Genomic DNA, 24,645 nt, shown 5'->3' with positions numbered 1-24,645 from the left:
TTGTGTAAGAATCCTATTCACAGACCAATACCCAACTTTTTTCACACAAGAAACCAGAAATGAAAACCTTCTCAGTATCTGAAGGGTTTCACAGCATTAAGATAGCTAATACCTCAGTTCCACAGCAAAGCATCACATGCTTCTGCATCTAGAAGAGCTTGATCTATTTTTGAAGGCTGAAGGGATTCAACAGCACTTGAGTTCGAGGCCTCAAAAACTCATTGTGTTTATATAAAATAAAAATAAAAGGAGTAGGTTCACAGAGCAGCTATGCCCCATTACGAATAAACACCACTTATCTAAATTTAGACAGCGCTGGATCCATTTAAATGCCTACAAGAACAGTACGCTACTGTCAAACAGGAACATGAAGCTGTAATACAACGTACTGCATTCAGAAGAGCATTGATTTCTTTTTTTTTTTGCCCATCCTTACAGAGCAAAGTGCACCTGAATGACAGCAATGGAAAAAATAGTTAGCAGACAGGTCCCGCATCTGCCCAGTTTAGCCTTCTGCTCGATCCCAGGGCAGGCTGTGTACTATTTAAAAGGAACAGACTGATGTACGAGGGCGAGATTGTATTTCAAGTTAATCATTACAATCCATACTTTTCTTTGCACTTATTTGATTTGTGGAATTACGTCTTTCAATAAAGGTCACAAGGCACGAAAGCCAATTAAGTCTACCACGTCTGAATGGATGTCATCCCATCTTCTTTCAAGGATGCAGAACCCTACAGTTAAACAAACCTCATTATCTTGCCTCAGATAATGTCTGAGATGACGCATCAGCCTTTGGCTTGCCAAGTGACCTGTGCTTCTGTCACAGCAGCCAGGGCACCACATGAGAGCAAGTCAAAAACATCCTGTCCATTGAGAACCTCTGGCTTGAGCATTTTAGCAGATCCCAGCTTTCTAGGTGGTCTGAGACACTGTCTCACAGACAGAATAAACCGGGCAGAAAACAGATTTCTGAAGAAATTGCTATTTTTATTTGCAGGCAAAACTTGCTCTTTGAACAATTTCACTGCGGCTATTTACTTACCAGCAGTCAGCTACACTCTACAACACTCATTAAACAAAAAGCAGCTAAACATTTATAATTTGGTTCTCAACACTGGAAATGAGGCATGGACAACAACTTATACTATGACTACTAGAAATATTCATTGGAGTCCACATGAAAAGGCACGTTGTTCAACTTCTAACCACGATTTCTAGAGGTAGGGTTTTATTCCTCTCATTTTCAGGAGATTTGCACCTAGCAGTAAGAAATCACTTCAGAAGGAGCTCTGTATCCCCTGTGAGTGCATGTCAAACTGCCTTGGCAACTCAGAACAAGACACAGACCTACCTGGTCTGTGATAGGGTTTACCAGCAGTTCAGCTGGCAGACAGCAACTTGGCTGAAGCACCACATCTGAGGATAACCCGCATCATAAGTGTCCAGAGAACTCTGCTTTCAAATGAGGGATTGTTCTGACTCCATCTGCTTGATAAACTAACTTAATTTACTGGGACAATTTGGTGTAGACGAGCATAAAGTTCCCTAATCAAAGGAAAACGTGGCTCTGACAGATTATGACATTTTCACCCCTAACAGCCTCAGTGAAACATTAACATTAAAAGCCTAAGGATCGTTTGTTGTTGTTGTTGTTTTTAAACTAAAGTCAGTGTTAACTGTTCAACTTTGATCACTTTGGTGGCGAGACTGAACAAAGCATTAAGTATGAAAGCCATGCAACAGAAGAAATGAGAACTCGCAGAGGGAAGAAACACAACAAGAAGACTGAAGGAGACAAATGAAGTTTGGAATAAAAAGAAAAAAAAAAAAAGAGGAAAGCAATGTGATTGCTCAAGTGAAAAAGAATTTCTGACACACAGTAAGCGTGAAGAAAAACAAAAAGACATTTAAGATATTGCAGCTATTGGTAACAAACCTCTTGTCATTCCTGTAAGGAATATGTCTGCATCCAGTATTCCCAATCCATGTGAGATTCCTAGCAATTCAAGCTAGCTCACAGACCAGAATCTAAAGGAGTTCAGCTTTCACCCATGTACACTGGCCTTTCACATCATCATCCAGGCACTGCTGCTCATTTTGTTTCTGGTGCACGCGGCAGATATCTGATGGGTAATAATGGTGCACAACTGCCAAGTGAAAAGATATCACAGATCAAATCAAAAACGTGAAATTTTGCTCACCCTGCCATCACTTCTAAATGGAGCTGGCCAGAAACTGTAAGGAAGGTGGGCACGTTGAAGAAGTGGTTCTTTTCCGCTGATTCCTTTGCCTCGTGTGATGTCTGCAAATCAAAAAGCCACACATTAGTCTATCAGTGTTTGAATAACGATCACAGCTCCCCACTTCTTTTTTTTCCTCCTAAGAACTTACATTAGAGTCAACGCAAACACCTCTGAGAAGGAACCCAATGGTCTTAACACGATGATCCCTATCTCAGCTCAGACAACTAACAGGCTCTATAAACAATTCAAGCAAAAGACAGGAAAACAAAAATAACCCACGTGATGAAGTTCTCTCAGGGACTTCTCTTTGTAGGGGTTTGAAGCACCTAATGTGGCTGCATAGTTAAAGTCATACTCTAAGCTGGAAACAACACAGCTCCCCACGTGCACTTTCAGTCATTTACGAGGATGTGGGTTGTAGGTATCACAACTTAGAGAATAAGTGAACCGTTGCACATTCCACCTGCATCACCAAGAAAGCCTAGACATGTCAACACAGAGGAAGAATGAACAGTTCTTTCAGATATTTCTCAAACTAACAGGGATTGTAAATTAGATGCAGAACAATTAGTTTGATCAGTTGAGCTGCAGAGAAGTAACTCGTTAAGATGACGCAGCTTCACAGGGTTTGACCATCAGCCCAAAGCTTTTCAAGGGCAGTGGTGAGTTCACACCAACTAAAAGAATTTATGACTCTTCCCTTCTCACCTCTTGCCTTTGTATGTTGGATAGATACGTCAGGAGCTCTGTGTTTTACTAAAAGTAAACAACTATGTAAGGTATGCATTTAAATATGGGTTGAAACAAATTGCATTGCAGAAAGGAAGGAGATGATAAATGTAAAATAAAGTGTCAGGAATATGCACCATTTAAAAAGCAAGTCTGAGAATACAGGTGGTGGAAGGCAGATTTTCTAGGATGGCCTCTGGGTTTTAGCTCCCAGGCAGAGTAAAACACATGCAGACACTCTAAACACACTCTGTCCATCTAGGAACATGGGAGCAGGTGGAGAAATGACATCCCGTGTTTCTAGGAAATACAAACACAGAATGAAAATCCCATTGGATCACCTGTTGAGGAACAATTTGCTCAGCAACATTCAAAAGAAAGAAGTCAGTGTATCAACCTCATCTCCAAACATAAAAACCTATTTTTCATTCTTTCCTACCAAGAAGAATAGTGAAGGGGAAGGGAAGAATCTCTACCATTTGGAAGTTCAATAGTGTTGCCTTCAAAATTCAATTTCAAGCCTACTGAGAAAGTGGATGAGTATTTTCCAAGCCGTGTACTCATTCTTTTAATAATGACTTTTAAAATCAGTGCTATTTCTTGTTCATAGACGAGAGATTTTTTTTCCACATTGGTAAAACAAAAGCCAACAGCAAAAAAAGCAATGGAATATCCTCTTAAGGCTTCACTGCTTTTCAGTCTTCAGAAAAGAAGAACTACAACAACATGGAGTTGGAAACATCACAGCACAGACATCCAATAGGCGCTGAAAAATAAACAGTGTTTCATTTCAGCTTTTGCCTATTAGTTCTGGTCACGGGATAGTTTAAGCATAAAAATTTACCAAGTTCAGCGATTATGAAAGAAGTCTGAAAAAAATTCCATTCAAGTGAGGCACATTTCTGCATTTTAATTTCCAGGTACGAAGGAGAAACTGAAAGAGACCTCTACAATGAGACCTTTACAAATCATTTAAGAACTGGGCTTCAAAATTTCCCTGCTGGATGCCAAGCTGACCAGAAGACAGCAACGAGCCCCTGAAGCAAAGAAAGGCACCAGCCTCCTGAACTACAACAGGCAGAGTGCTGCCAGCGGGCTGTGCGGGGTGCAGTGCTCGATGCAAGAGATACAGGAGTACTCATGGTAGATGATACTGCAGTGAGTCCAGCAAAGGTGATGGAGGAACTGGAGCATCTTTCAGATGAGGAGGGACAGAGAGCGGGGACTGCTCTGACTGCTTGGAGAAGAGGCAGCTGAGGAGGAGCTCATCATTGTCCGCAAATACCAGAAGGGAGAGTGCAAAGAAGATGGTGCCAGGCCCTCTTGTCAGTGGTGCCCAACCACAAGAGAAGAAAAGATTAAAAAACACCTTGCAATTCATCTGAAGAATTGGTTGGTTTTTTTTGTGATAGTGAGGGTGATAAAACCAGTGGTATGTGTTGAGGAGGCTCCAGCTGCAGAAATATTCAAAACTCAACTGGACGCAGTCCTAGACAGCTTGCTCCACCTGGCACTGCCTGAGCAGCAGGAGTTGAATTTGATGATCTCTGGAGGTAACAATTCTGTGATTTTTTTATTTATATATATATTTTAACAAAAAGCGTGAAGATACATGAGATCATGTCAGCGTTTTCTGTATCTCAACATCATCCCTAAGCTTCAGCGGAGTCAAACGTTCAGGAAAATGAAAGAAACTTTGAAGATAATCTGAGGTTTTGTTGATCTGTGTTCACTTCAAAATGAGTCCTTCCTTCTGAGATAAATTTGAAATGCTTTTCAAAGAGCAGATCCTAGAACTTAAGCTAAGTGCTACTAGCTCAGCAAAGCATGCCACTGCCTGTAGCCACCCTACACCTCAGCTTGCTTTGTCATGGGGAGGTTGCTCAGCTCAGGCTTGTTTGGCAGCCTTTGATATTCCACAGCCTGCCATTTTTCTCAATGAGTTGGAAGGTGTTGCTTTTTGTTCTTAAAAAGCTTCGCTGCTCATCACAAAGATAAAAAAGAGACTGTCAAAGGCAGATCATAGAGCAGTTTTATCTCCTCACATCACCACGCTACAGAAAAGAGCGAGCCTGCCTTGATACACAAAGATCAATGGTAGCAGGACAATTTGTTGCTGCAACCCCAGGACAGCTTCCTTTGTTTCGTAGGTTTTGTAGTTCTAAAAAAGAAAACAAGGATGCAGAAGCAGGCCCCTATTGTTTTCTTCAAATAAATCCAGTGTATTTATTCAAAAACAATACGGATATTAATAAACATAAGCATCCACATACCACAGTTCCAGAGCTGTGGCTAGAGAGCTAGAGGGAAGGAGCCATGTACCACCCCAGCTCATCCTACTGGAAGTTTAGGTCAGTAACATTCCTTGTCCCACCAGTGAAAAATCCCACCTAATCCTGTAGGATGCAACTTCTAAACAATGAGAAAAAGACAGACTAGAAGCAGGAAAAGCACCGAAGAAATCAGCCATGAAATCTCAATACTTCCCCCAAAGCCACAAACAGGATACAGCTGTCTCCAGGAGCTGAGGCCTGGTTTATTTTTGATGACTTCGTGTCATTTTTCATTCTTCATATCAGATGTAATTACAGCGAGGCAAAGGGAAAACAGACACAACAGCAAGTGACTGAAGGAAAACTGAGACACTACAGCTCAACTGGACCTATAAAAACCTGCAGCCAGTTTGATAGGCCCTTCAGGTCCTGAGATGTAAGCATGCATTGCAAGAAGCTGCTAGGCTGCTTCCAACAGAAGGTGAAGAGTGAATGCAGCAACTTAAATAAAATTTTACCCTCCCCTTCACCTTCCCAGGTCCCCACTTCCCCTCATTTTGAGGCACAATCTTGACGAATGGGTGCTGTGATCCCATTGGTATTAATGGATCCACTTGCCACCCAGGGAAGATGACTCCCTTTTTCTTTTGGCAGAAGGGATGCCTTCATAATTAGCAACTTCCCATTCCACATATGCAAATATTGACTAACCCACCAGAAGTGGTTTCTCCACTCCATACATCCAAGAGGCTCAGGCCAACGTTCTCAAGTGTTTATGCCCCAGATTTAAGCTCAGCCTGCTTCTTTATTATAAATAATCCCATTCATGGTGCCACCTCTTCACAGATACAGAGCAAGGCTGTTTTTTTCATGTTCAAGATGAGAGAAATGAAGCTACAACCCTGTGCTTTTATTTCAATTTGATGGCTTTGTTTCCCACTTCCCAATCAAAAAAATACCTACCTGATAGAAGTCAGGGAGGGGAAATAATGTGTTTGCTTTCAAGTTCTCTCCATTTCCTAGTCAAAAAGTCCTCTACTTGCAGTGGAGAGAGAGGGAGGGGGGTCTGTATGAAACATCTCGGTGTTTCAGAGTGAATGCACTATCAACATACTAGGATTTGACAACAACATCAAAGGCTTTTTATTTTCATTTTAAGTACGAGAACAACTGGATTTAGTACCTGTTTTGTTCTCCTTCTCAAATGTCTAATGATTTAATTTAAAATTATTTGCTTTGATGTCAGTCTTGTATTAACTTCTACTTGAGGCAATTTGCTTCAGGAGAGTATAAACTGTTTGATTCTTTTACTCCACGCAAGGCAAATGCACGAAGAGATCAGAGACGACTTGAAAAGCTCATAGAAATCACTGCGTTAGCTCTAGACTTGGCCCACACTACCACACTGCTGAAGCTTCACAGTAGCACAACTTCAATCCAGACTACCCTATGTGATGCCCTATTACAAACATGAGTGGGTTTTCTCCTTTAGATAAACTGCAGAATTTTTAACTTCCAAGAAGCCCTCCTTACAATTCCAGCCCTAATTCTGCTATGGCCCAGTGGGAGTCCAGCTGGTCAGCTGCTGCTGCTGAGAGAAACATCTCACGAAGATGTACTGGAATTATAGACAGTGAAGAACCAGGCAGAGAAAAACAGAAGCTGGGAGAGCCAGGAAAGATGACAGCAAGCCTTCCCTCAGCTCAGTTCCAGCTTACGCCGAGCCCTGCTGAGCAGCTCTCTTGAAGTCCCAGGCTCCCAGGTACTGGCTGCCTCCCAGACTGTGACACATCTCTGAAGGGGAAACACCTGACGGATGCTAATCCTGTTGAATTTAACTGTGATTCTCTCCCCAGCAGATCCCAGCCTTTCTTGGGGTTGACAGGGTTATTTTTCAGAAGTACTGAAAGTGTGGTAGGAGTAAGTTTCAGTAGCAGACACACATTTCTGGTTCCACAGGACGTGCAGCCGTGAACTTACACTCTCCAGGGATCCAGAGTTACATTCCTCCCTGTGAGCAACTGGTAAGAAAACCAATCACCATACCCTCTCTGGATGCATTTTAGAGAAGAACAATACTTGGACGGTTCTCAAGTTTTTACAGTAAAGTAAATATTCCTTCATTTAATGAATTTGTCTGATCCGTCAAGCACTGAAGTCAAATGCAGTGAGGTATGTGTGTGGGAAGAGGTAAGCCTGATGCAGAGTATGTATTAGCTCCACTGGAGCTACTAGGTAGATTGCACCTCTTCTCAGACATAGAGCACTGTCCCAGAAAAGAATAGGTCTGCAGGTAACACTAGACACGTGCAAGATCTACTTCAAAGAGCTGTGGATGCCAATTTAACTGTCATGCTAAGTGACTGCATGCAAAGTTCTTTTATCAGGCTGTGTGGCAGGGAAGATGGCTGCCCAGGGTTTTTAATCGGGAAAGCTCTTCCAGAGGGGAGAGGAGACTGTGACCTCCCAACAGCAGCTGAGGACAGTCAAACAAGGCAACTGTCCAGAGAGCAAAGTCAAAAAGACAGAAGGAGACCCAGAATGCACAGTCTTCGACATTGCAGACAGAGTGGGTGGCTGCTGAAAATAGCAGGGAACAGACACACAGCTGGGTCACAAAGACAAAAGGCAGACAGATTTCCTAGGGAAAAGCCCCAGATGTAGATTGAGTCGAGTTTCTCGCAATGTACAAAGCTTTTAAGGATTTTAGACTTAAGTAAGAAAAAGAAAAAAAGACAAGGAAAGGATCTCCCCTAAGGTTCTCAAAGAGCTGGTACACAGAAATTATTCTCAGATTGAATTGAAAATAAAAAGGGCCATCTCACCTTGTTGATCTTAACTCTCCCTATTTCAAGGATTACCTCGTCCTACTTTGCATTCCACTAAAGCCAGCTCTCAATATGCAAAGCTCTTCTGGACTTCTCAGAAAGTTTCTTTCAAGGAGGACAGCACAGCCAAGAGGCCTCCTGCCTCCAGGGTGCCACAGAAAGATGACACTACCAAAGATGCAGAAACCTGCACGTTGGTGTTGCTGATGTTCTCTGTGCAGATTAAGATTTGCCTGTTTTCACACTTCCAGCAGTTTCTCCTCAAACTTGTTTCTTTAAGCCGTAGAAAAATCTCAAATACAAAGGATTCCTCTGAAGTTCTTACCATCTCCTGATTAATTTTTTTAATATTTCCTCTGTTTACCACCCTCTTCTCATTGCTACAGGACCCTTCCTTTCAAAAATATTTTCTTGAATTGATTTGCCCAGCAGAGGCAAAAGGGATTCCCCCTCATTCTAAGTCCTGCTATGAGAACATCCCAACCAAAACTATGTACAGACTAATCAGTACCCTCAAAGCCAAACAAAGATGATGAGGAAGCCAAACATATAAACAAACATGAATCTCACAGGCTTAAGAGGTCTAGGAATCAAAGATCATGTGCCTTCAAAAAGCTTCTCCCTTCTAACTCAGGGTACTGCTTTCCCATCCCTTCAAGTCTCATGTGAAAATTGACTCCTCTTCCCTTCACTTTCCACCATCTCTAAAGAATACAGTAGTCTGAACAGAGGCCAGACATTAGAGGATTAAAACTACTGTAGTCTTAAAGGCTACTCAACCAAAGCTTTCAGCTTATTCCACTCACAGCAGCATAACTAAACTGGTGATACTACCCATCTGCTCAATGGAATTAATAAAAAGAAGTGCAGAAAAGCCAGCCTTGTCTGCTTGCAGACTGTCAGCAGCAGGTACATTTTACTACTACGAATTCAGGAGCAAAAGGACATCAATTTATGTTCTGTTCACAACTGGAGGATTGGTCTTAAAATCTTAAGTCCATGACTGACGCTCTCCCAAGGAAAGATTCGTGTCCCCCAAGATTTCCACTGCCATGAAACTGTCTCGCTGCTCCCGCGGAGCGCAGCAGGCACAGCAGTACAGCAAACAGTCGTGGATCTCTGCTAGCCAAGACCAACTTTGAGCAGAGCTCTGAGGAAAGGAAACCAAGCCCTAACTAAATCAGGCCAGACGATACAGCAGTGCTCAAAGAAGAAACAACAAATCAGGGAGAACTTCTCTGAAGGCTCTTCTTTGTGGGGCAGACTCTTCAATGGTATATGACTCAGCACTTACTCCACAGCTTTCAAGCCCAGTTTCCTCAGGACTGGTATTACTTTACAGGTAAGCAATCACGCTAGAGAGAGATTAGGAGCTTTTATCTTGAACTGTGCGTTAAGATCCAGCTGATACAAGTTTCAGACTCACATTTTACCACCTCAATCTACATTTGCATCAGTGCTTCTGCTACTACCAGCCACCTACACTCCAGTCCTGCATCCTTTACAGCTTTCAAGTGGATACAATTTGCACCAAAGATGTAATATGCTGTACAGCTGCAAACTGCATAATGTTCTCATCATTAAGTGCCACTTGTTTTCACATCTTAATTTGCATGCAACAGCCTGGAGGGAACCTTTGGTAGCATTAAGGGATCTCAATTAAACAGCAACAATTTAGTTTAGCTAATCAACTCTATTGTCACAGCAAACAAAAAGCTGAGCCATACGTACTGCTCTGGAAGGGAATCACTAGTAGCACAGGTTAGACTGTGACATCCTGAAGAACGAGTAGATGGAGGCTTTTTGCCATGAGGCTGTGCACGGAATGGAAGACGTGATCCCGCAGCAAGCAACTGCTACCTCAACAGTTTTACTTTTGCTTACAGATGATTCACCAGCAAGGCTGCTGCCAATGAGCATAAGTGGCAATGGATGTAATTGTCTGAGATAGAAGAGTACATTTCAAATACAGAAGTATAAAAAGCAGATGGAATTTCCTATGATTCATGAACGTGGGGGGTTAGGAATCACGAGGAATCTGCGGGGAAAATCTTAGTGTTTATAGCTGGATTTAAGTTTCACAGGCACTTTTGACCCAAGATGTCAAGTACTTCAGAAAATGACAGACTGTGGCAGTAATCTGGTGGACAAACAGACTCAGCAATATCAGGAGACAAGGCAATTTCAGTAGGAAGAATTCCAATATGCAATGGGAGTAACTTGTTGGGAGGAACGTATACATGTGAAAAGCAGTTTTGGATATTGCTGAATTTCTTTTAAGGAGTAATCTCAGGGTTGAGAAGAAGAACTAAGGTGAATTACATCCTTAATTTCTGAGCTAACGTATTTTTGTATATTAGGCTGTCCTGAATGTCCCATCCCATCTCCTGTTCACTAGTCTATCTCAGAGCACCAGGGATAAAATAACTCATCAGTACAAAAGGTACTGATTAACGTACTAACCAGGACTTAGAGTAATCTGTTTAATTCTGTCTCAATTATTCATCAAAGGAAAGGACTGCTATATTAAGAAAAAAAATCACAGAAGAGTATAAAGTAAAGGTTTTATGCAAACACTTCCTCCAACCTTCAATGATTCCAAAATTGCTCTGCAAGTAAAAACAAATAAAAATAATAATAATCAAGCAACTCTACCCACTGCAACTTACCTCAATTTGAAAGAGTTCCCCAGCACCTTCACAGTCGTTTGATGTAATTATGGGAGTATGAATATGCACGTAGCCATTATCCTGGAACAGACAGAACACTCAAAGTTACTAGCTGAAGATAACAATTTCGAAGATGACCTCAACCAGGACAAACCATGACCCAGCTATCAGACCTCAACCAGGACAGTATGTGCACCCTATCAGGCAACTTCTGCCTAACATGGACAAAAACAAGAGGGCTACAATTCCAAGTGTACTACTTGTACTTTTCATCCCTATTTCCTAAAGAAATTACATTTATGCTACTGCTACATGTTTTTGCAACTGCTCATCTCCACAGCATTCCCTCCACATTGGAAAGACATGGAGCTGATGAATGGACTGCTTACTGGATAAGCAATTGGTTGGATGGTCACAAAGAGCTGTGGTCAATGGCTTGATTCCCAGATGGAGACCAGTGACAAGTGGTATTCCCCATGGTTCATTACTGGGACACGGAGCTGTTTAACACCTTTGACACTGACACGGACAGTGGGATTGATTGCACCCTCAGAAAGTTTGCCAGTGACACCAAGCTGAGCGTTGCAGTCAACATGCTGGAAGAAGGGATGCCATCCAGAGGGACCTGGACAGCCTTGGAAGGCGGGCCTGTGTGAACCCTGAAATTCAAAAAGGCCAAATGCAAGGTCCTGTACTTTGGTTGAGGCAAGTCCAAGCGCAAATACAAGCTGGGCAGAGAAGGTATTGAGAGCAGCCCTGAATTGAAGCACTTAGGGCTGCTGGTTGATGAGAAGTTCAAAATGAGCTGTCAAAGTGCAACCACAGCTCAGAAAGCCAACTGTGTCCTTGGCTGCATCAAAAACAGGGTGGCAGCAAGTCAAGGGAGGTGACTGTCCCCCTCTACCCTGCTCCTGTGAGGCCACACCTGCAGTACTGCATCCAGCTCTGGGGCCTCCCACACAAGAAGGACTTGTTTTCTCTTGCACCACTGTAATGCCCAGTACAAGGGAACTCTTCTAAAAATGAGGGTGTGCCAGCATTACCATGATACAGGCAACTACCATTATCTTATTTACACAAAATACTAAAAACCACCAAACAAATAAGGAGTGCTCATAAAAGCTGAAGTTTCACAGATTTTACCAGGGTAATACAAATTCAATTCACACCACAACCTCTGATCCTTACCATCAACTAGTTAAACAGGAATAGGACTTACTGTTCATTCTGGGAATCAAACTAAAATGAATTAGGACCAAAGAACTCATATGGACATGCAGTGTATTTTGTGGAAGTAATCTAACACAACCAAGAGAGAGCAAAGTCCCCACAGTGAGCTCCAGGCTACCTTGGTTACAGGTGCAAAGACCTTGGCTTGCCAGGTGGCTGCCAGGAGCATCTCACAAAGATCCACTTACTGCACAGAAAGATGTTTGGGAGCCAGAACTATTTGCTTTGCTCAGGAAGGACAGTTTTAGCCTATCAATATGAAGTGCAGCTCTCTCCCATAATCCCATGCATGCTCCAGAGACCTGCTGGTCATGGGTCCTTTCACTGCTCCATAAGACTTCAGAATATCACTTGTGTTTTTTTTTTAAACAGCAACTATTAACACCACATGAGAGAAGATATATGTTTCCAATCCCTTTCCAAAGCATGTAAGAGAACTTCTGCACAACCTGCAGAGGTCAGAAAACTGGTGTCTAGCACGGGGATCTCATAAAAAGCTCCTGCACAGTTTCTCTTATTAAAGCTCCTGGAATACTACATGTCACATCACCGGCCCTGACAAACCTGAGAACTGATCAAGATGCAACGTGCAGACTGTCATTCACAATGCAACCATTTCACACTTCATAACCCTCACGGACCACAAGACTCAGGAAGGTTTCGAGATGGCATTTTAGCCTTCAATGTCCAAATCCAAGGCATTTAGCATTAGTCATTTGGCTGGCTGTAAATGATCAGAAAAAAGATTTTTTTCAAGTTACAGGCAGTTAAGATAGCTTCTGGATTAAAAGAACTAAAACCACTTATTTTCTTTCACCATTCTGCTCTGTACAGCTCTGCAGAGCAAAAAGGCTGCAGCTGTACTTGCTAGCGATCATGCAACCTGACAACATCAAGTTTGAAATTGCAGCATTTTGGGGACGATGTAGGTGGCAATTTAAAAAGACTGCTTTCCTTCCATCAGAAAGGAAAAAAGCTACAGCCATTCCTGGTGCTAGAAGAGTCGTGACATAAGCATTTGCAAATAGCAGGTCTTCCTTATCCCTTCCTCATCTCTTAACTTTACTGTAGCTGCCAATGATAAAATACTTCGTATTTTGCAGTAATTCTGAGCATTTTAAACAGGACTATGTCAGTCTGAGATGGAATTAACCTGGAGAAGTAAAGCCTTTGTCAGAATATGATGCTTTTAGGTATCAGCTGGCTTCCTTGCCAGGTTTGAAATTACAAAGTTTTGTAGGTATTGCCATCTAGTGGCTCGATACCAGCAGAGACCAATTCCCACTGAAGTCATGTTCTGTATTATGAGTAGGCACAATGCTGAAGCTAACAGCAGCTTTATCTGACACGATATTACTATTAAGCTCTTAAAACACAACCTTTAAAATACCACACAATTTCATGCAGACAAGCCTCTGAGTGAGCAAGCAAGCTTTCTTCATCACTGCAAGCAAAAAGGAAGAGCACATTCAGGGCCAGAAATTCAACCTCAACAATTCCAGTCTGTTCTTTGAGACATAATAATAGGAATGCTGTGCATATGCTTCTACTCCAGCTAAAGCCAGTTTATTTCAACTGAAACAGAAAGAATAGCTGTAACAGAAAGAGCTCCAGTGTTAGAGGACTTGCTTTCTTACTTTATGTACTCATGCAAAGAATCACATGGTCTCCGTAGAGAATCTAGAATCAGAGTTAATTCACTGCCTACACCCTGCCCACAGCTTGAGGGTGTGTACACATTCATGAAATACAGGTGTTTCCAATCCATCAGTTGGAAATGCATTAAAACAGGAGCTTCTTAATCTCAGCTAGCAGCATCCACACAGACTCGTATACAGAGATAAAAAGAAACGACAGCAATAACATGAAGGTCTGAGTCTGTTTGTCTGCAGTTTTCCAGGATAGCAGATATTTCCACGTAGGAGGAGGCTACTATCCAAGGTCACTGCTGAGAGTGTGTTAAATAATTCCTTATTATGCTGTGTGCTACAGACCACACACACAGTTGCAGGCAATTATACTGCAACTAAGTGAAAGGGATAAAATAACTAACAGGAAAACAGGTGGAAGGACGCTAAGGAGACCACCAACGTGCAAACTTCATCATCAGCAACACCCTGGTCAAGGTCTCAGCCTGGCCTGGCCCTGAAAAAACACTACCATGCAGTGAACACATGATGGCCCTTTCCTCTCCACGTGTTCCTGTGAGGCCTAACCCAGGTAGTGGTCTACACATAAAGCTCAGGACAGCGGGGACTACCTGGAAGAATGAGTGGATTGCTGCCGTGGCTTCACTGCGGATTCTCAGGAGGGCTCCAAGCGCGTTGCTTCGGCATCGCAAGTGCGGGAACTGTCGGACGTACTCCAGTGGGTGCCTCTCCTTGACTTTCAAGGGGAAAGACTGAAAGCAACAAGCAAAGAAAAACAAAGAGGATGAGGACATGGAGTCAGTACATCTCTATTACTACGCATGGAAAGGCAGTCTCTGCGTTCTAAAACTCAATCATCATTACAGAGCAAAGAAGAGGAAAAAAAAAAATGCTTTTCCCCACCTTCTCTAGTACTCTGCAGATTTACATTTTATTTTTTAATTTTTTCTAAGCCATGAATAGAAGAAAAGTAGCAGCATTCTGAAATGCTTTATCTTTCAGAAGTTGAGCTCCCTTGGAAGCTAACTGTTCATCTCACTACTGCAACAGTGAGCTGTTTCCAAACATGCTTGCAGCAGATTATTCTGCCTTCATGATCTGGTGCATTTAGCCAGATCCATTGCTTCCCTGATTCACAGCCTGGCCGGAGTTACCAGGTAAACGACGCAGCCCAGGAAACTGCTTCAGGGTGGGACAAATGCACTCACTCAGCTGCCAGCATTTGCACCTGCTTCCACACAGGAACAGCGCTGCCCCAGATGACAGCGTTCACAGCGTTCCCATCATTTTTTATCTTCATGTGATGTACCCTACATACACTGCAGCCAAATGAAAGTCTGCAGACACACTGAGTTGAAAACAAACAAACAAACAACACAGTTTGAAGCACTCTCTACTGGGCAGTTGGGCATTTTGGCATTCATTCCCAAGGCGATCCTACCAGTTGGACTCTGCTGCAGTGACATACCAAAGTATCACAAGGTCCCACCACACGAATGGCTTCAGCTTGCAGCTCCACGTTTTGCATCTTGTGAGGGCTTTTGACCAGTTTCCCCTGTACTTCCACTGCACTTCCAAAAGTCAGGTCTCTGCAAAACCAAGAACAGCAGCACTTAACTAGCTCTTGATACAAAGGCAACTACAATTTAACAGCAGTCTCTCTTCTAATTTAGCGGGACTCCTTGAGATTAAGCACTATAGCCACAACCTCATCTTGTAATTGATGATGTACCAAATGCAGTCAGACGTTATTAAAAGGTGAAAGTGAGAATAAATTCACAAATCACTGGAAGAATTTAGGGCACTGGAGTGTTGGACAAGTGAGAGGCTTTTATAAGAAGGAGTACTGGTGTGGACAAACGAAGCTTATGAGAAAAACAAATAAAAAAAACATATCAAATAATGTACAGAAGGTTCCTGGGTTGTCATGAAATCCTCAAAGAACAACTGAGAGTAAGAAAATGAAGCTGGAAAACAAGTGCATTATTCTGACAACAGAACAGGCACACCTATCTAGGAAGTGTGCCTACGGAGCCATCTCTCAAATTAGCATGGTAAGAACAACAGTGGTTACCCAAGAACCTGGAGAACAGTCATCCCTGACAACAGCGTGTGATTTCCAAGAAGGTCCAGCAGTAGTCCAGAACACTCAGGCTACTACAGCTAAGAAAGTGAGATCCAAATGAATCCCAAACAGCTGAACCACAAAGCCACAGCCCCATATTAAAATCAAAACCAGGGAACCCAGACTGTGGCTGTTTCTTCCCTGTGGTCAAGTGCCAGCTGCTGGAGGCTCCTCCAGCAACGTGGCACAGGAAAGGAGGACTCTGTGGATCCCTCTGAGCACTGACTGACACACACATTTCTCCAGGTATCAGAAGCTGACCCACCTATTCTCCAGACTGGGATCAGCAACCACCTGGAGGCTTTCCAGAGAACTCCCATCGTTTATATGCAGGAACAAAACCTCCTTCTGGGATCGGACCGAGCGGACCCAGCCCTACAGGTAAAAGCAAAAGAAAATTGTTATTTCTTGTCACGGGCTCTGCATAATCATGTTTCTTTTTGTTTTTGGTTTTTTGTTTTTTTGTTTTTTTTATTTCCCCCTCCAAAGAGCTGGACACGCCACAGCAGGCCTATTTCAGCTTTTCATTGAAATCAAAGGAAATATTTCTCTATAAGGAAGTTAAAAAAAAAAAAAAAAAAAAATTTCTCTACAGGATGCTGTATTCCTCTCTGTACAAGAAGTAATTTCATCGTAACAACTTTTCCTGAGCATGTGAGTTCTTTCTTAGCTTCTAGATTTAACTATTTAACTGTTGCCATTTACTTCTTAAAAAAAAAAAAAAAAAAAAAAAAAAAACCCCAACAATGTCATTTTTTTTTTCTGTTCACTTCAAAGCAAATAGGAATGAAACCTTAGGCAGAGACCCCAGCTCTCCCCAGGAGTAAAGCAAGCATAACTAAGATCTACCTGCATCTCTGTGCAGCTTAGAGTAACGCAAGTGGCAGAGTTGCTTTGAAGACGAAAAGCATTTTAGCAACGTACACATTTCTATTAGTTATTTCCCTCCAGAACATTTTTATTGCAACCGTGTGGGAATGCACAGTGCTTTAAGTTAAAGCACTCAAGGCTATTTTGACAATGTTAGTGCCAATTTTTGTTGCTGTAGCACCTGTAAGAGGGTTCCAACTGGAAATTGTTCACTAGTTGTTTTTGATTACAAGCCCAAAGCCATTGGACTATTGGAACAATGATATTACAGCCAACAGATAATTCATGCAACACAAAAATCAAAATTAATGCTCTGACACTTTTGCATGTTTCTCTTTGTGCCTTAAAAATCAATATTGGCATGCTGTCCCCATTGAAAAAAAAAAAAAGGAAAGAAGCATTCTTACACATTTTGAATTAAAGAATTAAAACAATTCATGGTTCAGTGGGAGATGAATAAACGTTGCGAGAATGAGGATTGTTTCTCCTGAAGAAGAGGAGGCTCCAGGGAGGTCTTACTGTGGCCTTCGAATATATAAAAGGGGCTTGTAAGAAACACAGAGTGACAGGACAAGGGGCAACCAGCTGTAAACTAGAAGAGGATAGATTTAGTTTGGATATAATGAAGGAATTCTTCACACTGGGGGGTGGGGAGGCACTGGCACAGGTTGCCCCATCCCTGGAAGTGCTCAAGGCCAGGCTGGATGGGGCTTTGAGCAGCCTGGCCTCCCGGGAGGCATCCTGCCTATGGCAGAGGCCAGGAACAGGTGGGTTAAAGGCCCCTTCCAGCCCAAATCAGTCTGGAATTCCATGATGCATTTTAAGAAATGAAACAGGAAATAAAAGAATCTAAAATTTACAGTCTGTAGCAAGGCACCACGCAAAAGTCATGGCATCCAAAACGTAACTCCCTTAGCAGCTCCTCACCTCACCAGAGCTGAGACAAAGTTGGCATTAAAACAAAACCTATCCACTGGGAAGTTTCCAGCTCACGTTATGATAATACTGTAGAGAACAAATGAAAATAGTGCCGATTAAATAAACCAACTGGGCCCACGTTTCCTGCAATTTTAGTCTTCTGCCCACAGTTTCGAAGACCTGAAACTCACCAACTGCTTTAGGGATTTTATACCAGACAAAACTATTTGAATCCATCTGCTTCTGACTATACTGAACAAACTGCAAGAAGTAACAAAAGGAAAGCATTCTTCAAGTTGTGCTGGGACTACGAAATCAGATAAAGCATTACACAGGCTCACAGTAGGAGACCAACACTGGAAACAATCCACCACAAATGCACAACATGCACATTTCAAGTCTGCCCTCGTATCATGGTTTTCTATAGAACCCTTAGCTCTCCTCCATAGGAAACCCCTGCCAAACTGGGGAGGGAAGGTGCATGCAAGAACTATGGAAGATGTTTAGGCCATAAAACGAAGGATTACCAGAACTTCAGCCTTTCTTCCAGCCTCACAAATTCAGATACGTGTTTACCTGAACGTCCTCTGTAGGGAATTCCACCTGAAGCAGTGTTAATGCAAAAAAAAAAAAAAAAAAGTCTAAAAGTAAAGTCTGATTATCTGGCATGGCATCCTCATATTCTTATAGCTAAAGCAACAGGTGTTTAAAAGGCATTACGGACAACAGCTTCAGGAATGTTATTGTGCAAATCTCCTATATTCCAGTAAAACCCCAGAACAGGTACATTACACTTGATGCATAATGGTAGATGTTTTTCTTAGTTTCCTTCCTTGCAAGGAAACAAAAAAAGCCCTGAACAAAGAAACGTTCTTGATGGTTTTTTCCCACCTCATCAAGTGGCACTGGGATTTGTTAAACAAGGAGATGACTCTTCCAGCCTACAACAGGAAAATATGAGCTTACCCTCAGGCTTATAACAGGAGAGCAGAGGCTGTAGCAGAAGCGTTTGGACCACTTCACACCCTATCAGAAGCCCTGCTCAGTGTCAGTTTCAATTCAGATCAGGCTGCAGCTTCCAGTAACTAAAATCTATTCATAATAAGGATCATTTTAAGCCAGATCAGTTCTCCAGCCCAACGTAATGCAAAACCATGTGTGTCAACACAAGGGAAAGGCAACAAAGAATCAAGGAAACAAAAAGGCAGTACTGTCAGTTTAGCAGTGGCTTATTCCAGACTGCATAATTCATAAAACTACAGATGAAAAGCATCTATATTAAATAAGCTTCTTCCTTCTCTATTAGGCTATACAGAATCATAGGATGGTTTGGGCTGGAAGGGACCTTGAAGATCACCTAGTTCCAATCCCCATGTTATAAACAGGGTCACCTCCCTCTAGACCAGGTTGCTCAAAGACCCATCCAGCCTGGCCTTGATTGCTTCTATGGTGGCAGCATCTACAACCTCTCTGGGCAACCTGTGCCAGTGTTTCACCAACCTCACAGCAAAGAATTTCTTCCCAGTATCGAGGTGCATGGAGGAATATCGATGTGCTGGTATTTGTCATGACCCCAGCCCTTAACAGACTGGTGCAGAACCCCTGAAACAGTACAGCTGCATTCAAACAGGGACCGTGCATCAAAAAGCACTGCTGTGTGTCAGGCACACCAGAAAAGGAGGACAAAACCCCGTGCTGAGAAAAGGGAAAAAGTCTGGTTATTAAAAACGTATCCCAGTCTACTTTGGCTCACAACAGGGTAGGATAACAGTGTAAAGACAACGGTTTGCCTTCCTAAATTGACAGGGAATGCAACCCAGGCTGCACAGAGAAACACTTCAGTGTAACCCGCCATAGGCAGGACCTTTCCCTGCACACATCCAGGGTAATTTCAAAGCTCTGCATCTGATCTAACGACCACCAAGTGATAAGGGACGGGCAGAGCCGCACAGAGACAGCAAAGGGGACCAGACAGGTTTACAAGAGGCTAAAACTAAAGCCCTCATCTCCGAAGCTCAGGAACTGAGAGCTCCTCTCCCTTTCGCTCCGGCCTTGGGTCGCGTTACCGCCTGGGAGTCGCTCCGCCGCCACACACCTGCACCTTCACCTCGCCCGCAGCTTCCCGGGCCCCCAGCGCCTCCCGGACCCGCAGCCGCGCCGCCGGTACCCGCTGCTCCCGCGGCAGTGAGGAGGAGCAGTAGCGGAGGGCTCGCCACCCGCCCCGGGTCCCCAGCATGGCAGCGGCCGGGCAGGCCCGGTCCCCTCCACAGGCCCGGTCCCCTCCACAGGCCCCGCCGCCTCCGAGGGTCCCGGCCTCAACCCGCCCCCGTGGGACGCAGGAACCCGCTCCGCCGCCTCACGACCTCTCAGAGGCGACGAGCCTCACGTGACCGCCCCAGCCAATGGCCGCTCGGCGGGCTGCCCCAGCGGGCCAATCGGAGGGAAGACCGCCAGCTTGCAAGGGCCGCCTCTTCCGCCGGGGGGGCGCAAGGTCTTCTGGGAAGTGTAGTTCACGGGGGGGGGGGTGGCAGTAGTTTCTCGCTGATGGGCGGCTGAGGGGCACTGCACAGCTCTCTCCCTGCCCGTCTTTATGAAACAGACGGAGTAAATATTATAGAATCACAGAACAGCTTGGATTGGAAGGGACCTTAAAGATTGACCTGGTCAGGCTGGAGAGCTGGGCAGAGCGGAAACAGATGAGGTTTAACAAGAGTAAGTGTATAGTCTTGCGCCTAGGGAGGAATAACTGCATGCACCAGTACAGGTTGGGGGATGATCTGATGGAGAGGAGCTCTGTAGAGAGGGACCTGGGGGTCCTGGTGGAGGACAGGTTGACCATGAGCCAGCAGTGTGCCCTGGTGGCCAAGAAGGCCAATGGCATCCTGGGCTGCATTAAAAAGAGCATGGCCAGCAGGTCAAGGGAGGTGATCCTTCCCCTCTACTCCACCCTAGTCAGGCCTCACCTGGAGTATTGTGTCCAGTTCTGGGCTCCCCAGTACAAAAAGGACAGGGATCTCCTGGAAGGAGTCCAGCAGAGGGCCACAAAGGTGATAAAGAAATGGCCACAAACTGAAGCATAGGAAGTTCCACACAAATGTGTGTAACAACTTCACGGTAAGGGTGACAGAGCACTGGAACAGCCTTCTCATAGAGGTTGTGAAGTCTCCTTCTCTGGAAGCATTCAAGACCCGCCTGGACGCCTACCTGTGCAGCCTGCTGTAGGTAGCCTGCTTTGGCAGGGGGGTTGAGCTTGATGATCTCTAGAGGTCCCTTCCAGCCCCTACAATTCTGTGATTCTGTGGTCTTCTAGTTTACCCCTCTGCTGTGGGCTCAAGGGCTGAGATGAGGACAGGGAGCTCGCTCACCAGTCACCATGGCAGGGAGAACAGACTCAGCAAAGGGAAATTAATGTGATTTATTGCCTATTGCTAACAGACTGGAGCAGTAAGAACTAAAAGCAAACTACAAACACCTCCTCCCTATCCTCTCCCTTCTACCTTATCCCCTCTGAAGCAGCACAGAGGAATGGAGAATAGGGACTGCGATCTATCCATAACGCTTCATCTCTGCTGCTCCTCTGTGGTCACTTTGTGCCCTTGCTCCACCCTGGCTCCACCTGCTCCTTTCCTTGGGCTACAGCTCCTCAGCTCCTGCCCAGGATCTACTTTTGTGGGAGCTCTCCATGGGCTGCTGCTTCCTCCAGGCCACATCCACTGCTGCACCATGGGCTCCTCCATGGCTGCATGTGAAGATCTGCTCCATGTGGTGCCTATGGGCTGCAGGGGGACAGCCTGCTCCAACATGAACATCTCCTGGGCTGAAGGGAACTGCTGCTCCATGCCTGGAGCACCTCCTGCCCTTCTGCTCTGACTGTTATGAGAATCATAGAACCACAGAATACCCTGAGTTGGAAGGGGCCTATAAGGATCATCAAGTCCAACTCCTGGCCCAAACAGGATCACTCAAATCCCAAACCTGATGTCTGAGAGCGGTGACCCAATGCTCCCTGAGCTCCGTCAGCTCAGGGCCGTGCCCACTGCCCTAGGCAGCCTATTCCATGCCCACTGCCCTCTGGGGTAGAGCCTTTTCCCCACACCCCCTGACGCTCCCCTGACACAGCTCCATGCTGTTCCCTTGGGCCCTGTCTGTAACTAGAGAGCAGAGCTCAGCGCTGCCCCTCTGCTCCCTGCGAGAATCTGCAGGCCGCCATAAGGAGCTGCAGGCTGCCACGAGGCCTCCGCTCATCCTCCACTTCTCTGGAATGAACAACCAAGGGCCCTCAGCCACTCCTCACACCCCTTGCCCTCCAGTCCCGTTTCCATCTTTGTAGCCCTCATTTGGATGCTCTCAAATAGTTTTATGTCCTAACAAGGTGGTGCCCAAATCTGCACACAGTGAGGCCGCAGCATTGCAGAGCAGAGCAGGATAATGGCAGACAAGGGCTCCCATGATATGGATGCTCCATCCCTAGAGGTGTACAAGACCAGGATGGATGAGGCCCTGGACAACCTGATCTGCTGTTTGATCTAGCAGTCGACAACCCTGTCCATAACAGGGAGGTTGGAACTGGATGACCTTTAAGGTCCTTTCCAACCCAAGCCATTCTATGATTCTATGAGTCTATGATATGGTGGGGACAAGGGGTTTCCATGGAGGGGACAAAGGGTTCTGCAGCTTTCTGAGCCCTTGGTAGCACGGTCGCCATCTCCACTGCCCCAGGAGCCCCAGCAAGCCTCCCACTGCCTCTGTTGCATGAAGAGAGCTGGAGATGGCACTGGCTGAGTGAAAACACAACTCCTGATGTTTTTTTTGGAACAGGCTGCAGGCCCTACTCATGACGTAGCACCAGGGGCTCTGATAGGAAGGGACTGAAGGGAGAGGCTGCTCTCCTCAGCAGCAGTGCAGTATGGTGATGTTGTGGAGCATGCTGCAGTGGGTTTTGGGAATGGCGTAGCACCTGTCTGCCGTTGTCCCACTCTCCTGTCCTTCTGGGTGACTGTCTTGCTTTCCTACATGCCATGCTAACAGAATGAAGATGTGAAACACTGCCACTCAGCTTCATGCTCTCAGTTTCCTTCCCCTCTCAAGTGGCAGTAGCATCTGCCCCTGGGCCAGGAGATGCTGGGAAGCAGCTTTGCTAGCAGCACTGCTTGCTGTAAGACAAACCTCTGCCTCACTACATGGTCTTAGATCAGAAAAAATGCATTGGCCAGAGACCTCACTTAAAAGAAACAAACTGAGCTCATGGGAAGGAGATAGAGGAAAGCTCTGTAGATACCCGGTTTTGACTTTCCCCTGTGGTGCTTTTTATCTATTGAATAAGAAGCTTCTTGTCCTCAAAGTCATCACACGGCTTGCTGGGGCCTTCCTTCACCTCTTTCTTTTCTCACAGTTAGCAGTGTCCTCACCTGTGGCTCTCAGTTTAGACCTGAGCTCTGAGCTCCTCCGGAAGGCCATCCCAAAGAATTAGAGGTGCAGAGCAGGGGCACAGACATAGCCCTGTGAAGGGGAAAGAAAGTCACAAACAGGACAGGAGACCACAGAAAGGGATGCAGAAAGGGTGGGTGGGAACTGAGCTAGAACCAATGTGGAGAACTTGTTAGCTGGTTTAATCTGTCCTCTGTGCCATTGCAAGGGATAAGGCAGACTACCTGGATACATGTAATGCTGGATGGAAATGCACAGCCATACATGTCTTGGTGCTTCTGACTTAGCAGAATTAGTTTTGTTTTAATGCCAGTCATTATCCCCTCCTTTAAGGGCCAGTACCGAGCTTTGCTATGTGTTGATACAGTGACATGATGCAGTTTCTTACAGAATCACAATGGAGGAAGGAGCTGGTCCTGCTGCGGTGTGAGACAGAGATACAGAAACTGGTAGGAAATGAGTGCTCTACTGTTCAGGGAGCTGCTGGCTTTATGTGAGAATTAAATGAGTATGTAATAAGTGTTCAGTGTATGTTAGGTCTCCTCTCTACCAGGTCACAGATGGTACCTTTATTACTTCTCATCTATAGATTTTGCCTCTGGTGTTTGGCCAATAGCGTCCCAGAATATTTTTTCCAGAATAGCTTGACTCACAGAACTATCTCCAGACTGTATAAACTATTTATTTCGGAATAACTTGGGCCTCACACCAATGCCAGCAGCTGAATGCATGAGATAAGAGGGAAGGTCCTTCCTTTAGATCCCTATGCACCAGGGCCACCTATGGGTCTTTGAGAGAAGTGAATAACTTGGCAAGTCTGGCCACAGTTGTCTAATGCTAGTTGTGAACTTGTCCCATCCATCTGAATAACTTTCCTTCTAAAGATGAAATGGTGTCACTGGAGAGAGCAGGACTTTGGTCCATCATCCCTGAAAGAAAATGAGGATGAAGCATTAGTCATTTTGCTGTGAGCTGCTTCAGGCTCCTGGACTGCAGGTAACATTTGTGTGCTGACAGGCACAGTTCCAGGCAAGCTTTTTAAGACGACAGAGGGACAGACAGGTCCTAGTTTATTCCCAAAGTTCTCCAACAAACATCAGTTTGTTCCCTTCAAAGCTGACCATATTCTTTTCACTGCTGGCTGCTGCCCTCGCTGGACAGATGTTCTGTAGTGTTGATAACATGAATCACAGTCCCAGTGACAAGCACAGGTTGCAGGTTGTTTCAGTACATCTTCATGGGTCTATACAGTGCTAGAGCTAGCTCATGTGTCTGTTCCCTTTCTGGTACCTGAACTGGGTGTTTTGGAGCCAGTTTGGGTGTCTAAAAAGGATGTGGCAGTATCTGAATTTGTGTTCTTCTTCCTTCCCTGCAGAAAAGAGTTCTTCTGAAAGCTCTGCAGAGGACACTGATGCTGTTTGTGCATCAGTTTAATAATGTAAGTCTGAGCTGGGAGGCAGAAAGCCAATTGTCAGGATGTCTGCAGGGAAAGAAGCTTAAAGAATGGTGAGAAATAATCATTCTCTTGTACTCCCAGCTGGGCATAGGGTCTGCTGAGAAAGTTTGGAACAATGGTGGGGAAGAACTTCCAAGCAGGGAGCATCAGTTTTTGGATGTGCGTGGACAATTAGTGGTGTGCTTGTAGGTCATCACCTCCTTGGCATCATCTGTGTAAGCAACA

The 24,645-nt window shown here is 44.7% G+C and overlaps 1 protein-coding gene across 3 annotated transcripts in view; it reads right to left on the bottom strand.

Annotated features, from left to right (window-relative positions):
- The window catches only part of NARS2 (asparaginyl-tRNA synthetase 2, mitochondrial (putative)), a 53,495-nt gene extending 33,576 nt beyond the window's left edge, over window positions 1–19,919 (bottom strand). For 2 of the 3 annotated variants that reach the window (XM_021382929.1, XM_021382931.1), the window contains exons 1-6: window positions 19,633–19,894; window positions 16,015–16,124; window positions 15,093–15,213; window positions 14,236–14,376; window positions 10,746–10,826; window positions 2,205–2,305 (exon numbers count right to left, since the gene is read on the bottom strand). In XM_021382929.1, coding sequence (XP_021238604.1) covers window positions 2,205–2,305; window positions 10,746–10,826; window positions 14,236–14,376; window positions 15,093–15,213; window positions 16,015–16,124; window positions 19,633–19,773 — 695 coding nt within the window. In that variant the 5' untranslated portion in view covers window positions 19,774–19,894. The other variant, XM_021382939.1, reaches the window with a different exon arrangement.

Source organism: Numida meleagris, chromosome 1 (assembly GCF_002078875.1).
Source record: "Numida meleagris isolate 19003 breed g44 Domestic line chromosome 1, NumMel1.0, whole genome shotgun sequence".
NCBI lineage: Eukaryota > Metazoa > Chordata > Aves > Galliformes > Numididae > Numida > Numida meleagris.
The sequence above is the reverse complement of the archived record's forward strand: the minus strand, read 5'-3'. Positions and strand labels throughout refer to the sequence as shown.